We start from the raw sequence: 15788 nt of genomic DNA, 5'->3' as shown, positions 1-15788 counted from the left end.
GAGTGCTACTTTACACTTACCAAAATGCCCCTGTGAATAGGCCCAAATATTCTCATCTATCAACATACTCATGGTATACACTTGTAATAGTGAGTACACTTTATTTTCATAATCAGTCTGCAGCTTCCAGTTCTCATACAAGCTCTCTTGAGGAGTTTTTGTTCAGAACATAATGAAATTCTCTTCTCAGTGCCCTGTAAGACCTCTTCCTAGTTGCAGGACCTCAATTCTAATCAGCGATTCATTTCTTAGTTTAAAAAAATTAAATGCATCTGATGTAGCTCTGAAAGTTTGTAGGCATCTTTCGATTGTCTCCAAACCATTTTTTTTCAAAATCAGACCAATGGACCTCAATAACAGGTAATGGTTCCATTTCCATTTGCACCTTCTTCTTAACAGGGTGCCCTCTACATGTCTCCCTGCTTCACCTTTGTCTCCTTACCAATGTTATGCTTCGTTATTTTCATTCTCACCCCTCACATTTGCATGCCCTCAAGCACACACACATGAGCACACATGCGTACATGCCACAACACACACACCACTGACACAAATTATTCTACTATCATGGAAAAGTCTATATTGGTTCTGTTGAAAATATTATCACATTATTTGATGGCAGGTTTTTGGACACGACAGCATGGATCCTAGTGATGGATATACAACTGAAAACGTACACCAGACGTTCATCAAAACATTGCAAGGGGACTCGCTTGGGTCACTCATTGAAAACATGATGGAGAACCTTCAACTTGTCATGTTGCAATCAAACACACTTAAAGTTGCTTCCAGGGAGTGGCAAGCTGATGGACTCTATGCCTTTTGCTACAGAGTGATGTTTGAATCTGGTTACTTGACCCTTTTTGGCAAAGAGCTCAATTCTCAAGGTGATAAGAATGCTGCAAGGTTAGAAGCACAGAAGGCACTTATCCACAACGCTCTTGAAAATTTCAAGAAATTTGATAAAATATTTCCAGCACTCGTCGCCGGGCTCCCAATCAATATTTTCAAGGCAGCCCACCGTGCTCGGGAAAATCTGGCAGAAGGCCTACTCCATGAGAACTTGAGGAAAAGGGACAACATGTCAGATCTGATATCACTCCGAATGTTCTTGAACGACACTCTCTCCACATTTGATGATATGGGAAAAGCAAAAACGCACCTGTCATTGCTGTGGGCTTCTCTAGCTAACACGCTGCCCGCCACTTTTTGGAGTCTTCTCTACACTCTAAGGTAAGCAATTATCCTCCAACTGAGTCAAGATATTACAAATGACAGGAACATTACATTGATCTCTGCTCATATTTTTTTTCCAAAGATGTGGCTGCTTTATGTAGTGTGAATGCATGTCTGATTTGTCATCAGATGATTTTTACCACTATTAAGCCAGTTTACAAAAATAGCATAAGCACTGTTTATTGCATTTTTTTCAAAGAAAATGTATGTGTTTAGAAATGTGATACATTGTTAAAAGGTTACAAGAGTACACAAGAGTCAATTTAAGGTAAGAAGTAGCATCGATCTAGGCACCAGTCATGCATTAATATTGACATAGTAAGGGGGGCTCATTCATTTATTCATTCATTCATTCAGAACGTTGAATTTTGTGAGGGGTGCGCTATGGGGATTGGCTTACATGGATCTTGCCAATTGTTTTTTACATATGTATGATTGTAACTGTACAAATGCACTTCCGTTGCTATCTGATGTGTATTTTAATGGAGCTGTTCCGTTTCAATAAAAATATTTATTTTTTAAAAGAAAGGAAAGGGCAAAGATTCCTTCAGATACAGATTAAGGGGATGAAATATTGGAACAAATATTAACTTCAAGACCCCCACCACATGCGATACCTGCAGGGCAAGGTGAATCAGGCGCTTGTGCTAGTTCGACGGCGCCTACAGCTCTACCACATCCAGGTTCAACCCCAAAAACTCTAATAAATATTGCACATTACCTCACCCTTAATAGCTCTACCACAGGTTACTCTTCTAGCTGGACTACCACAGCTGCAGTGACCAGTGTAGCACCAGTTTCTGTTATTAATGCTCAAACTGTAACAAGGGTAGATAGCAGGTGCTCTTCCACTTGTGGAGACAAGACCTAAGCTCAACTAGTTGCTGGAAATGTACCCACTTAAGGATTTGTTCAGACTTCGCAGAACTCACATATAGTTGCCTGGAAGCCACCACTAACGGTGCAAGCACTAATAGATGGAGGGATGCTAGCACTCACAGCCCCAGTAGCACCAGAAGAAATAGTTGCAATTGAGGAAGGATATATATCAGCTTGGTTTGATGAAACAGAGGACCAAGTAAGGCAGAGAGTGCAGGGACACCTTAGAAACCAGAGGTTGAGAACGGGAAGACCTTAAACATCTCACAACTGAAGGTTGAACTGGAAGAAATAATACGGAGATGTTTGGAATTTGAACACATAGAAGAGTTCCAAATGAAAGAATTAATGCACTTGTGCAAAGAGCTTTTGAGAAGGGCAGCCTTAGCTCATGACCAATTAACACAACTAGCTCAAAAATATGAAAAAGATCTTAACAAAAAATGTTATAGGGTGCAATTGGATGACCAAGCTTTCGAGAATGTGCGTATTACAGGACTGCGTTTGCATATTATGGAACTGGTCAAGTGCATTTGCAAGTGGAGTGAGAATAAAAAATTGGAAACCAAATGGGCTAAGAAAAATGAGAAGAAAAAGCGAGAAGCAAGCCTTACAGGGAAGCAAGATGAAGGAAGTGAAGAAGAGGTGACAGTCACAGTAGGAATGTATGTACATGTTCCTTAAAGTTATGGTTATCCGGCAGCATTCACAAACAACTTTCTGAAATTGAGAGATAAGTGGTATGCACAAGTTGAGCGGTTTACAAAAATGTCAATAGTCTTATGGACAGATGTAAATACGTTCTTTGACATTGTGGTACCTGCTGATTATGGGCAGAATGTAAGACTGTGTTACAGTATCCTAGAGTCCTAGGGAGGAACCAGCGAGAGTGGCTGGGATAAATGCACAGTCTCCTATTGTGATGGAGAAGTATGAGACAGTTATTAACTTTTTGAAAGGTAAAGTACCCCCGAAAGATATGGATTCATTCCAAATTAAAAGTTGCACACAGTCACCTATGGAGACTGTACATGAGTACTATGAGAGATTGTTGCAGGTGTTTCAACGACACAGTGAAGGTGAATATCCTGAGGAAAAGGATATGAGGATTTTCGTATCTCAGTTTGTTTTAGGATAGAAGCCAGAGATCTGTTCGAACATAACTCAAAGTGTGTTGGCAAAATAAATCACTTAATGAAATTCTGAGATATGCAAAATACTGCAGTGATCTATTAGACATGAAGTAGAAAAGGATACCAGAGAAATTCATTGTGGCACAAACCAAACTGGCTCATTAAGGTTTTCAGCATCCTTCGTTTTCAGGGAATCAAGGAAACATGCAAGGAGTTGCTGTCTTACAGCCTGGTTTTGTTTGAAATCAAGGAGGAGTGAATGTGTCACATGGCAGAGGTATTCCTATGGATACAGGATTTGGATCAGAGATGATTGCTGCTATGAAAAAGTTACTGCATGTCACATCAGTAATAGAATTGGACATTTGAAGAGGGGATTTTGATATATTCCTGATAATGCAGGGGAGAAAGTATAAGTGTAACAAAATATGCATATACAAAATGTGCCCACGTAGCAAATGCCAATGCTGGGGCAGGCTCCAATGATCCCTACTACGCGTGCACAAATGGGAAATCCCAGGTTAGATCTAAATCAAATGCCAAAAATGAATACCAATCCATTTCAGAATGATATGCCACATTTTCAGAAACTAAACCAGAATGCATTACAACAATTCCCTTTATTTGAAAATGATGGTTCCGGTTCAGATAACTCCCAATGACAGTGGCTGGCAGAGGAGGAAGATTGCGTACTTGGCGCAGTCTTAATTGTAGTCCAGAGTGGACCCTATGTAGATGCTGAAGTTTATGACCATCCCACATCATTTCTCATTGCTACAGGTGCTACCCGGATCACTGTTAGAACAGTGCAAGTCCCAGACCTACCTCTCTCGGGGAATACTATCCAAGTTGAGGGATTTACCAATAAAGAAGTCATCAACCCAGTTTCAGAGAAAGTCTCAGGAAAAATAGGCTAATTTAGGGAAAAACACCAATTTGTTGTTTGTGATTCGAGCTCTGTGAATTTATTAGGGAGAGCTAGCTGTACAAGTAATTTGCACCATTTACTGTAAACCAGATGTTGTGGCTTTCCAGACCCATGATGAGGATGTAGATTTTAAGATGAACAGACAGCAGACTGAAACAGGAATGTTCCCTTTGATGACCCTTAACAAATTACCAGAGGATTTGAGAGAAACAGTGAATACAGAAGTATGGGGTTTTACAGGGAAAGACAATGAACTTATTAAAGGTGTAGAACCAGTCCGAGTCACTGTTAAGTCAAATTTTATTTATCCTAGAATGCCGCCATATCATTGGACACCAGAAACAATTGCAGTAATAAATCTAGTGATGAATGACATGTTACATAAAGGGATCTTGAGAGAATTGATTGGAAGTCCATGTAATTCTCCAATCGTGGGCTTACAGAATCCCAAAGGAAGGTTTAGAATAGTGCAGAATTTGAGGAAGGTGAACATAATTGTAGTGCCTGGCTGTCCCATGGACCCGAATCCAGCTACTGTACTGTTTCAAATTCTATGTACTGCAGAATGGTTTACAGCTATTGACCTGTGTCAGACTTTGTTCTCAGTTCCATTGCACAAAGAAAGCCAGTATATTTTTTAAATGTTTCTTCCAACAGAAGGTATGCATGGCGTCGTGTCCCACAAGGGTATATCCGAAAGTTCATCCCTCTTTAACCAGATTTTGAAAAGATATCTGGATACTCTGCAAATGCCATACAATTCTATTATTATTCAATATATAGATGATTTGCTTGTAGCATCAGAAATACGAGATACATGTACATGTATGTGGAGTAGTGTGGCTCACTGGTTAGAGGCGGCAGACCCGAGAGCAGAGGACGGCCCGGGACCAGGGTTCGATTCCCGACGCGGCAGGTTTCTGGACCAGGGTCAGCGGACTCGATAATTCTCTCGCCTCGGTGCCCACTCTGATCAGCGATCACACTCGGCAACTCTGGGCACTAGCTTGCCTCATCTTCACTAACGGCCCCACCAGACCGCCGGGGATGCCTGGTCTCACCCTGGAGATACCCATTAAGGGACCATCTCTCAGGGAAGCCAGGAAGGGTTTCGCAGCAGTCGAAGCGCGGAGGTACCCCTTCGGGAGTGATTCCAGCGCTATATAAGCACATAATTAATTAATTTAATTAATGTAAATATGACACCACTGGGCTTTTGAATCACCTGTCTGAAAATGAACACAAAGGGGCGCATTTACAAGAAATGATTCATCGCTGTGCCAAGGCAACGATGTGTCAACAAAACATACTCCTCGGGTTGACAGAATCTTACACCATGGAAGTGTTGTATTTACAATATGGCGCACCATGGCATAAGGCTCTAGTCTACGTCAAAAGGCAGATGTTGCCTGTGCGCTGCGTTGTAAGGAAATCTCATACTACTGCTGCAAAATTGACGTTGGGCTGCTAAGCTTCCCGTAAAGAAACGCAAACAGTCTTAGCGTCACTTGTGAGCACCTAAACCAGGAAAAAAAGTTTAAGAAAGGCTTCACTTTTTTATAAATAAATGGCAACACTTACCAGAAGCAACAACGGAGGAAAGAGCAGAGAGCAGCACCCAGGACAACAGTCCCAACAACCCTAGTACTTGCCAGGATGTCCAGAGAGACTCCAAGGGGAAGAGAAAGTGAAACTTTAGTGAGGTGGAGAATGACATCCTGATTAAGCCTGGGTGGAGTTCACAGAGTTTAGCTAGGCAAACTTCTGCGTAGTGACAAAAAAACTCCACCAAGCTACACGAGTTCAGCGAGCGGCAGAGTGCGTTACCTCGCACTGTGCAGTCTAATTTTTAGCGCTGGGTATTTGTCCCAGGCTGTAAATTCAGTGCAAATGCAAACACGTGCAGGGCAAGAGGGCACAGGTTATTTCTTCCATTCGAGTAGAAGTTTCCTCAACGTGAGAGGTAGCAATCATCTGCAACTGCCAGCATTGAGAAATTTCTCAGGGACGCAGTCTAGAATTGGATTTTCCTTGCTTGCGCTTGCCAACTTACATTGGTGAGCATGAGCGGGGATAAAACTCTATGACCTCTGAGGAGCATGGAGTGCGAAAAACTCCACAAAGTGAGTGGAGTTCACCCCCGATTATTAATTCTGATCACTGAGGTGACGGAGCACCAACATCAGCTCTTCGTCACCTCAAAATTTCCATTAGATTGGAAAGAGGCCATATGGCAGTCCATTGTGTAGAGGTTTTAACAGTGTGGGACAAGCAAAGAGGCACTCACTGACTGCAAAAAGCGCTGGCATGATTGCAAGCGCAAGACAAAGGAGAAACTGCCCAACAATTTCAAGGCAGCAATGCAGACCAGAGGAGGAGGCCTGGCACTCCAAGAGGAGCTGCATCCCTTGGAGGAGTGGGTGACAGCTGCCATTCCATCTGAGTTGGTGTTGGTGGCACGAATCCCGGTACACAACAGGCTGGCTATGATGTAACCACAAGATCTACAGGGTAAGTCACAACAAGGACCAATGTGGGCATCTAGGTTATGTAATAAGGTGCAGGCAGCTATGTCCAGCGCTGCCAAGTTGCCCAGGTACATGCGCGATGTGCTGCTCCAGTCCGGGGTTTTTTCATTGAAATCTGGGACTTGTAGTCTTGTTTATTGCATTATAAAATAAAAAGAAAATAGCCAAAGTGGAGTGCACAGCATGCATGAACCTGGGAAACCTGGCAGCTATGTATGTCCCAGCGCTCCACTGCACTGTCTTCAGGCCAAAGGGTAGAATGCGGGCTCATCTATTGTTAAACATGAAATAACTGTAAATCTCACTGTCCAGTTACACGTTGTACAGCTCAGTTACACATTGGTTGATAGGGGAGACATCCCAGGGCATACAGCCAGGTTGATGTGAATGAAATCAAATTAAGAATTTGTATAGCACTGCATATACCCGGAGATGTCTAGGTACTTAAATGAGCTTACGAGCAAAGGTAATCCAGTGGAGGTGCGCTAGTATAGCCATGTTTTTAAGCACTTCCTGAATTTAAGCAGATTGGATTCTTTTTTTGGGGAAATAGGCAGGGAATTCCAGAGTTTGGCTGCGGTGTAGGCAAAGCTTTTTCCTCCCCATTTTACTCTGTGCGCTTTGGGGATTACCAGATTGCCACTGTCTGATGATCTAAGTAATCTAGCTGGAGTGTAGGGTTTGAAAAAATGGGACAGTTGCCACAGACCAAGGCCGTGTCTGGCTTTAAACGCAATACATAACGCTTTGAAATTAATACGTTTGCTGATGGGCAACCAGTTTAGCTCTGTGAGAGCCCTGGATACTGAGTGATAGCGAGTGAGCCCAAACTGGACTCTAGATGCAGCATTTTGAGTCGTCTGAAGTTTGTGTAAGCCTCGCTTACTTGCACTGGTAAAAAGGGCATTGCAGTAGTCCAGCCTGGATGCAATTAGCCCTGTGACCACTGTTTTTCTTAGCTAAAATGGAATAAACAAAAGTACTTTTTTCAAAATTTTGAGAATGAAAAAGCAAGCCGCTGTATGGTGATTGATTTGGGTTGTGAAGGACAGCTTAGTGTCGTAGAAAACGCCAAGATTTTTTACTTTGTTTGCAGGTGTGGGAAGGGGACCCATATGAATCGGCCACCAGCTGTATGACCAGATTAGGGATGGGTTCCCAATCAATCAATCAGGGGAATTGTAAGCGCGCTACTCACCTGTGAGGCTATCAAGGTGCTGGGGGGGGATGAGCAGCTCCGTTCAGTCGAAGAGCCAGGTCTTGAGCTTCTTCCTGGAGATGTTCAGGGAGGGGGCGCGCCTGATGTTGAGCGAGAGCTCGTTCCAGGTCTTGGCTGCGATGTAGGAGAAGGTTGTTCCAACTTTTCTGCCTCTGCGGATGCACAGAATTTCGGCGAGGGTGAGGTCGGCGGATCTGAGGTTTCTCTTGGGTACGTGGAGGGAGATTCTCTCATTGAGGTATTGGGGTCCGGTATTGTGGATGCATTTGTAGGCATGGGTGAGTATCTTGAAAGTGACTGTCTTCTCAACGGGGAGCCAGTGAAGGTTCCATAGGTGTTGGATGGTGTGCTCATGTCGAGGAATGTTGAGGATGAATCTGGCTGCAGTGTTCAGTATGGTCTGGAGCTTGCAGATCAGTGACAAGTTGATTCCGGCATATAGCATGACTTCCATTTTTGAAGAGTTGAGCTTAAAACAGTTATCCTGCATCCATTCTCCTATGTGGTTCATGCAGTCTTTGAAGCGAGATGAAGTGTCAGTGGATAAGATGTTGATTGACACTATTATCTATGTGTCGTCTGCATAAGTATCCAGCGTCAAACTGTAGATTCTTATTAGCTTGGCCAGGGGAGTGACGTACAGGTTAAAAAGTGTGGGGCTCATGATGAACCCTGTGGGACTCTACATGGTAGTGAGAAAGCAGGGGAAACAAATTCATTTGTGATCTATTAGTCATAAAGGAACTGAGCAGGAGGAGAGCCTTATCCCTGATTCCCAGTGAAGCGAGGCACTCAACCAACACATCATGGTTGACCGTGTCAAACGTGGCTGAGAGATCTAGCTGGATAAGGGTGGCGCTCCCCCCTCTGTCAAGAGTTTGCCTAAGCTTTTCCATGGCTGTAATTAGTGCTACTTCAGTGCTGTGAGAGGCCCGAAAACCATATTGAGAATGGTCCAGGTTGTCACCATCCAAAAGAATAGTGGACAGTTCCTCATTTAGACATCTTTCTATAATCTTAGCTGGGAACGGCAGCCTAGAGATGGGTCTATAGCTGGAGGGGTCCTTAGGATCCAGACTGGGTTTCTTAAAAAGTGGCAGAATGGAGGCTTTCTTCCATTCCATGGGGAAGCAACCTGAGGAGATCATGAGGTTGAAAATAGATCAGAGTGCAGAGGCTATGATCTCGGGGACTAAATGAAGAATTTACAGTCGGCAAGGGTTAAGGCGAGACCCTGATTTTACTAAGAGAGTTAGTTTACTAATCTGTTCAAGAGTGATAAGCGGAAAGGCTGAGAGTGGAGGAGTGGAGGAGCTATCAGCGTTTGAGTGAGATCCAGGACTATCACCCGAGTTCTTGTGGGGCATCCCATATTGGTGTGACTGGGGCACAAACGCATAAAAGACTTGTTTAAACTTTTGTTGGAAAGAGTCGTTAAGCTTATTGCAGAATTGCTGGGTACTTTCATGATCTTGTGATTCTGGGAGATTGGGGAGTGGAGAATAGTCTTTTAGAGCAGCCCTTGGCTGTTTCTATTTTTTTCTTGAAGTAGTATGATTTTGCCTTCAGCATAACATTTTTTATATGTTTGGATGGCTAGTCTAAAGTCTGATTTGGTCACTATCTAGCCTCCATTTCCTTTCTAGTCTTCTGAATATTTGTTTTTGTGTTTCCAATGACTCATTGAACCATGGCTCTGAGTGAGATTGCGTGACTGATCTCAGAGTGGTTGATGGAGGGAGCTGCTGACCTGCGGAGACTACCCAGGAGTGATAGCTCCTCACTGCCTCATCAAGATCTGCAGGGGCAGGCTGAAGAGAAAAGGTAAGCACCTTGTTTACCTCTTCTACATTTACCTTGTTCCAAGGTTGAAAGCTGAAAACTTTCTTAGATGAATTAGTGGGTCTTTAAGGTGGCAGGGCAATTTCAAACATAATTGCCTTGTGTTCAGATCTTATAAGTTGCAATACTAGATTGGGATGACCCGAAAAGATCCCATCCAAACAATGCCCGGCCGAGTGTGTGGCCTCCTTGACCAACTGACTGAGTCCTGCACTGGCCATGTGATTGATAAGGGCTTCGGTATCCCTGTCAGCACTATTTTCATGGTAGAAGTTGAAATCACCCAGAATTGAGAAGTTGGACTGTTCTGCCTTTTTCTCCAGCAGCTGGCCTATTTAATTTAAAAAGATAGATTTGGCTTTAGGTGGGCGATAAGTAATGTGCCATTAAAAGTGTTTGCACTCTGTGTAGTCTGCGATTCGTTTGAACCATATATTTAAAACATTTCTGGCTATAAGCGCTATGCCTCCTCCTCTTTTCCCAACTCTGTCTTTCCTGTGGATTTTATAACCCTCGGGAGAGCCCCTAAGAGATCAGGTTTGGAGGAGTGATTGGCTCAGGTTTCTGTGACGAAGGCTGCATGGATTAAATGCTCCTCCAAAAGTCATGGAATGCCAATGCATTTTTAGCAAGAGATCTAGTGTTAAGGAGTGCACAACGAGTTTTATTCTGTCTCTGTTCTGGAGTTCTTTGTGTGAAACTCCATCATCTCGCTAGTGATAGTGGAAGAAAGTGAACCAAAATGGAGCAATGGGGGCAGTGTTTTTTAGCTGGAATCGATTGAGGATCAAAGAGAGCACCCGGGCAGAGATTGCCTGTGGGTCTATCACGTAGCAAGGCTTCCTTTGAATACAGCATCTAAAACTACCAGAGTCATCTGGTTTGAAACCGGCATAGTGGCTGGCACTGTGCATGGTCTGTCCACGGATGTGCACAGACGGGCTTGCCTTTGGCGCACCAACTGCCCAAGTCTGCTGCAGCATGCGACTACAATAGGCAAAGAGCCGTCGAGGTTGGTCTGCCAACTTCCATGACCGGAAGTGTGTGCTGAGGATAAGTCCCGCCCTCCGCTCAAACAGCACCAACAGCCGCGGCGGAACAGGGCATGGACTGAAGTTGGAGAGTTAGGAGTCAAGCGGGACAGGTGAGTTTAAAATAAACAGCGTGCAAGAGATATATTCAGTAGTCTGTGCTACAAAACGATCCTGTCATTTGTGAGGGTTAAGAACACTTTAAAAACTGTGTCAGCCCTAAAGCTTGCCTCTACTTGCTCTTTCCTCTGCCGTCGCTTACTGCTTATGCTGTGCTGTGTTGCGTGGAAAGGCTTGGACAGGAATGGGCCATAAATGGGAATGTAGAGCCTTATTACACTTTCCTAGCACTGATGCAGTCCATTCAGCCTACCAGCAACACAGCCACCTGCACCATGGTGCATGTGTGCCGGCATCACAAGGAGCTACATTTATGTGCAGGTGGGAATACATTCCGGCACTCTCTCACATATTTATCTCATGGTTCTGGCATGCTCGTTGATGGGTGGTGACAACAACCATATACACGGGTTACAAACTTGGAGACTCTGGGATTGCATGCAATCCATGGGTGAAAGGATGGGAATGGGTGTCCACCCCCTGGACCAGTTTCCATTCAGAAATGTTATGCAATGATGCACAAGACAATGACTTGCATGACCTTTGTTGCTATCCCTCACAGAGCAGCTCAAATTGGCCCTTGCCTGGCTTTGGATTTCACTGATGTAAATCTTTGTCATGGATGGGGACAACAGTGATGCAAACATTACAGAATTTGTAATGAAATATAGGTGTGAGTGCTCTGGAGTGATTGACTGTAGGACATTGAGATACAAGGTTCCTACCCGACAGGAAAGTAACACTTTCAAAATTTGGGTGGCACAGGATTCTCACTGATGTTGATGGTGCAATCTCTAGACCACTATGCATGCCTTGGCGTTACCTCCAAAATACAGCAAGGCAGCATAACACACCATTGCTACATTCAACATCAACAAAGTTTTGCATGTATGTAGCAATGGGTGTTCACATGCAACACCCATGTAGTTTGATACTGAGACAGTTAATGAGATTCACTTGAACCTGGCATGGTCCCAAACTTGTTGAACATCCCCAGTAGTGCCAGAACAAGGATGTATGAAATGATATCACCTTGCCCATCTGTTTCCATGTGTCCTGCCTTCTTCTGCTCACATTGACCATGTAGAACTGTTCCATGAATGATTTACGCGCAGGGAAGTATTTACAGAACTGAAATGCAAGTTGACAGCAGATTGAGGGAGGTATAGGGTTTTTCGACAGGCCCAAGCTGGCATCAATCAGTGTGCATGAGTCATCCTGATTATCCATGGGGATTAGCCATCAAGACTGCGCCCGGCAATGCACACATTACAAAGAGTGAGACTAGGTAGCTTCTTGGGGTGTACCTTCATTTCGTCCATAGCCATGAGTCCAGGATGAGCCACACAGGTTGAATTTGCGTGGCCTAATGGAAATTGTTGAGAGGTTTGTGCCACCAGATGGTCCAAGAGTGGTGTGACACTGGGTCCCCAGCCTGTGGTACCTAGGTCCATATCTGTATAAATTGCTGTTCTAGAATGTATTATGGTTGCAGCATACCCACTCAGGGTGTGACCGACAGTGTCTGGTTCAAACACTGGACAGTGTAAGTGGCATGCAGGGGACAAAAGCACGGTCTACATTTACTATGTATGTGTGGTTGCATTAATGACCCGAGTTTATACATGCATACCAACAGTTACCAGAGAGCCTGCACACACACCCATCATATCATGTTGTGCTTCATAAACATCGGCTGTATGGCCTTGTGTCTTGAAGGATATGGCACATTCACATTGCAAATGCACATTGTTTTTAACCACAAGCTTAGCCTATGATTTGGTGATCATGATGTCAGGTTGTCTAGCCACAGCTAGCCAGGTCCAATCATTAATATGTTTGCCATTGGCACCCATCAACAGCATATTTCTATATTGTGTAGTTACTTGAAATATGGATGTGGATATGCATTCACACAGTGTTGTGTGTCCCAATTAGACCTACAAGGAAACAATACCATGTTTACATGTACACAGGTTTCTTCCCAAAGTTGCCATCACTAGGACACAATGACGCATCGTACCAGCGCACAGGACTCCATGCCCCAGAAGGCTGCGGGGTGAGCAGTGGACCAGCAGCCCCTCCCCCTGGACACCAGGGACTTTGAAAAACTCCTTGCGCCTCCCGCTTCATGGGAGACGCATCGTACCAGCGCAGTTGTTTGTGGCAGGAGAGCGGGGGACGCCGCGCACAGGACTCCACGCCCCAGGAGGCTGCGGGGCGAGCAGCGGACCAGTAGCCCCTTCCCCTGGACAACGGGGACTTTGAAAAACTCCTCGCGCCTCCCGCTTTGTGGAAGATGCATCGTACCGGCGCAGTTGTTTGTGGGAGGAGAGCGGGGTACGTCGCGCACAGGACTCCACGCCCCAGGAGGCTGCAGGGCGAGCAGCGGACCAGCAGCCCTTCCCCCTGGACACCGGGGAGGATATAGCCAATGACTCATTCCCGCCTCGCGGGATCCGCACAGGCGGTGCCGGGCTAAGCCCGGGCAAAGGGCGGGCCGTCTGTGGCCGTCAGGGGCCGAAGGAGGCCGGGCTGGGTCACGGCACCAACAACCACTTCCTGGACCATGTAAGACATTGTTCGTTCATTTGCATATCGGAACTTGAAAAACTTGGTGTACTATCTGGTTCGTGTATTAGCCTGTTGAGTGGTATATATGCCTATGTCACCTTTGTAGGGCCTAAAACTGTTTAGTGTCATTTCTATTGGTGAAAAGCTGTCGTCCTGTGGGGACATATTTGGAATGGCTAGACAAAAGGATGGTAAAGGGAAGGGGGTAGTTGGCACACTGGATGCCTTCCTATTAAGAGCGGATGTATGACGGTACGATGCGTACCGTCACAACGCGTGCTGTTACAACGCGTGCTGTTACAACGCAAGTCGTGACAACGACTTGTGTTGGGGGCGCGGATCAAGAATAGTATAATTTACTATTCTAACACCAGTCCCCGTGGACACTAGGGAAGGTGTTGGAATAGTAAATATACTATTCTTAATCCTGTAGCGCCCTCCAGCGCAAGTCGTGGTTACGACTTGCGTTGTAAAGGACGCGTTGTAACAGCACTGCGTTGAAACATCCGCGGTGTAAAGGATGTTTCCCATTAAGAGCTGAATCAGCCATAATCCAGGAAATGAAGTTAACAGAGCGTAGATTGTCCTTGGATTCTTAAATGCTCCAAAATGGCCACATTATCGCCAGCCCTAACTCAAATGACGGTCCAGTTACCGAAGGTTCACAAAGTAATGGGTGTGTTGTATTATCACCTAAATCACCCAGTGTTCAGGAGATTTTAGATTTTCTAGACCCTTCCCCTGTTCCTAACGATAAACTTAGTGTAGTTACAACGGCAAAAAAAATATGCAAATAAATGGAAGCCGTTTTGTCCCGATTGTTAAAAAAACGGAAGGGCCAAGCACTAAAAAAACCTCGGTAAACAGACACAGCACATACCAAAGTCCCTAGCAAGGAAGGCTACAAAAGAGGCTTCAGAACCTTTAACTGAGCCTGTATCTGAGGCAAGTCAAGATATAGTTGTAGAAGACTTACAAACTACACCCACATTACCCACCATAGAACAGGGCTTGGAGGGGAGTTTTTGGACTAAACTGGAAGCGGTAATCTGCTCTCATTTAAAACCTGTGCTTCATAAACTGATGACTATTGATAATAGATTATCGCACCTAGAGAACCAATATTCCAGTGCCTGTGTGTCACACCCTGAAATAAGAACTAGCTCTAAGAAGCCCAAAGCGAAAACTGTTAGTGTGGGCGCAGATAAATCAGACTCCTTGGGGAAAAGTATTGTATATGATGGGAACTCGAGGGGGAATTCTGGTAAGGCGAGTCCCCATTTAAATACCATCTTGATAACACCGGATGGCCAGACCAAGGATGACCCCCAGGCTCCAAACCCCTTAACCACTAATAAACCACAAAGGGAGAAAAATATTGAAAATAAAGATACATCAAACACGGCTTTAGCTGTGGAACACCACTCACGCAATCTGTCTCACAGTAGCCCAGATTCGATTCTTAATCTGCCCCCACAAACTACTCCCTATATTGTTGTCTTAGCAAACGTCCCTCCTTTGGCCCCTGGAGAGAGTGAAGACTGGCCATCCCTGAGGAATAAATCTTCACATTTCATAAATGCCAAGATTGGTATAAACCACATTTTTTTGTTCTCAGAACTTAAGATGGCACGTAGGGTTAGATGGGTTGGCCCCACTGAGAAAACAATGGAGGGAGACTGTATTGTTTTGACCTTCAGGTCCCCTGGTCTGGTAAGAGCTATAATGGACAGGGTGAATGACCAAAATATGGATACGTGTTGGGTCTCGATACTGCCCTTGGGGTTTTTCTATCGTCATTTAATATGGCGACCTAGCCAAACAGAAATTGCATCCCAAATAAGATCAAAGTCATATCCACAGTCTCCCCCATGGTACCATCCAAATAGTTTTGACCCCCTGAGTACTCTGGCTGAGGTCGATTGACTTCATTTAGAGAATGTTAAGGAAAATGCCACCATAGAAATAATTCTTCTTGACTCTTTGGGCATTAATAGTGATTCTCAGCTGTCTCTTAACATTATTGATAAAACTCAGAGCACAATAAAAGACAGTGAGGAGGGACAGAATATGACTCGAGCCGAACATATAGTGGAAGAGTATAAGTCCAGTAAACCCCCTGGTTTCGCAAATAGCCGGTCTGATGGTTGTACTCTCCCTCTGATTTCGTGGAATGTAGCAGGCATCTCACGTAGGTTAGCGGATGAGGCATGGAATGAGTACATTTAATCCTTTGACATTATCTGTCTCCAGGAAACGTGGAGCAGAGAGGATCTTTCTTTAGATGGCTATAATATA

General features: G+C 44.6%; 1 protein-coding gene across 1 annotated transcript in view; it reads left to right on the top strand.

Moving 5' to 3' along the window:
• Positions 1-15788, top strand: part of LOC144828792 (cytochrome P450 7A1-like) — a 160915-nt gene that overhangs the window by 105077 nt on the left and 40050 nt on the right. Inside the window, exon 3 of the mRNA XM_078687272.1 lies at positions 623-1233. Within this exon, the coding sequence (XP_078543398.1) occupies positions 623-1233 (611 nt within the window). The remainder of the gene's footprint in view (positions 1-622; positions 1234-15788) is intronic.

Source organism: Lissotriton helveticus, chromosome 4_1, assembly GCF_964261635.1.
Source record: "Lissotriton helveticus chromosome 4_1, aLisHel1.1, whole genome shotgun sequence".
Classification (NCBI taxonomy): domain Eukaryota; kingdom Metazoa; phylum Chordata; class Amphibia; order Caudata; family Salamandridae; genus Lissotriton; species Lissotriton helveticus.
Note: the sequence above shows the minus strand (reverse complement) of the source record. Positions and strands in the feature narration are given on the sequence as shown.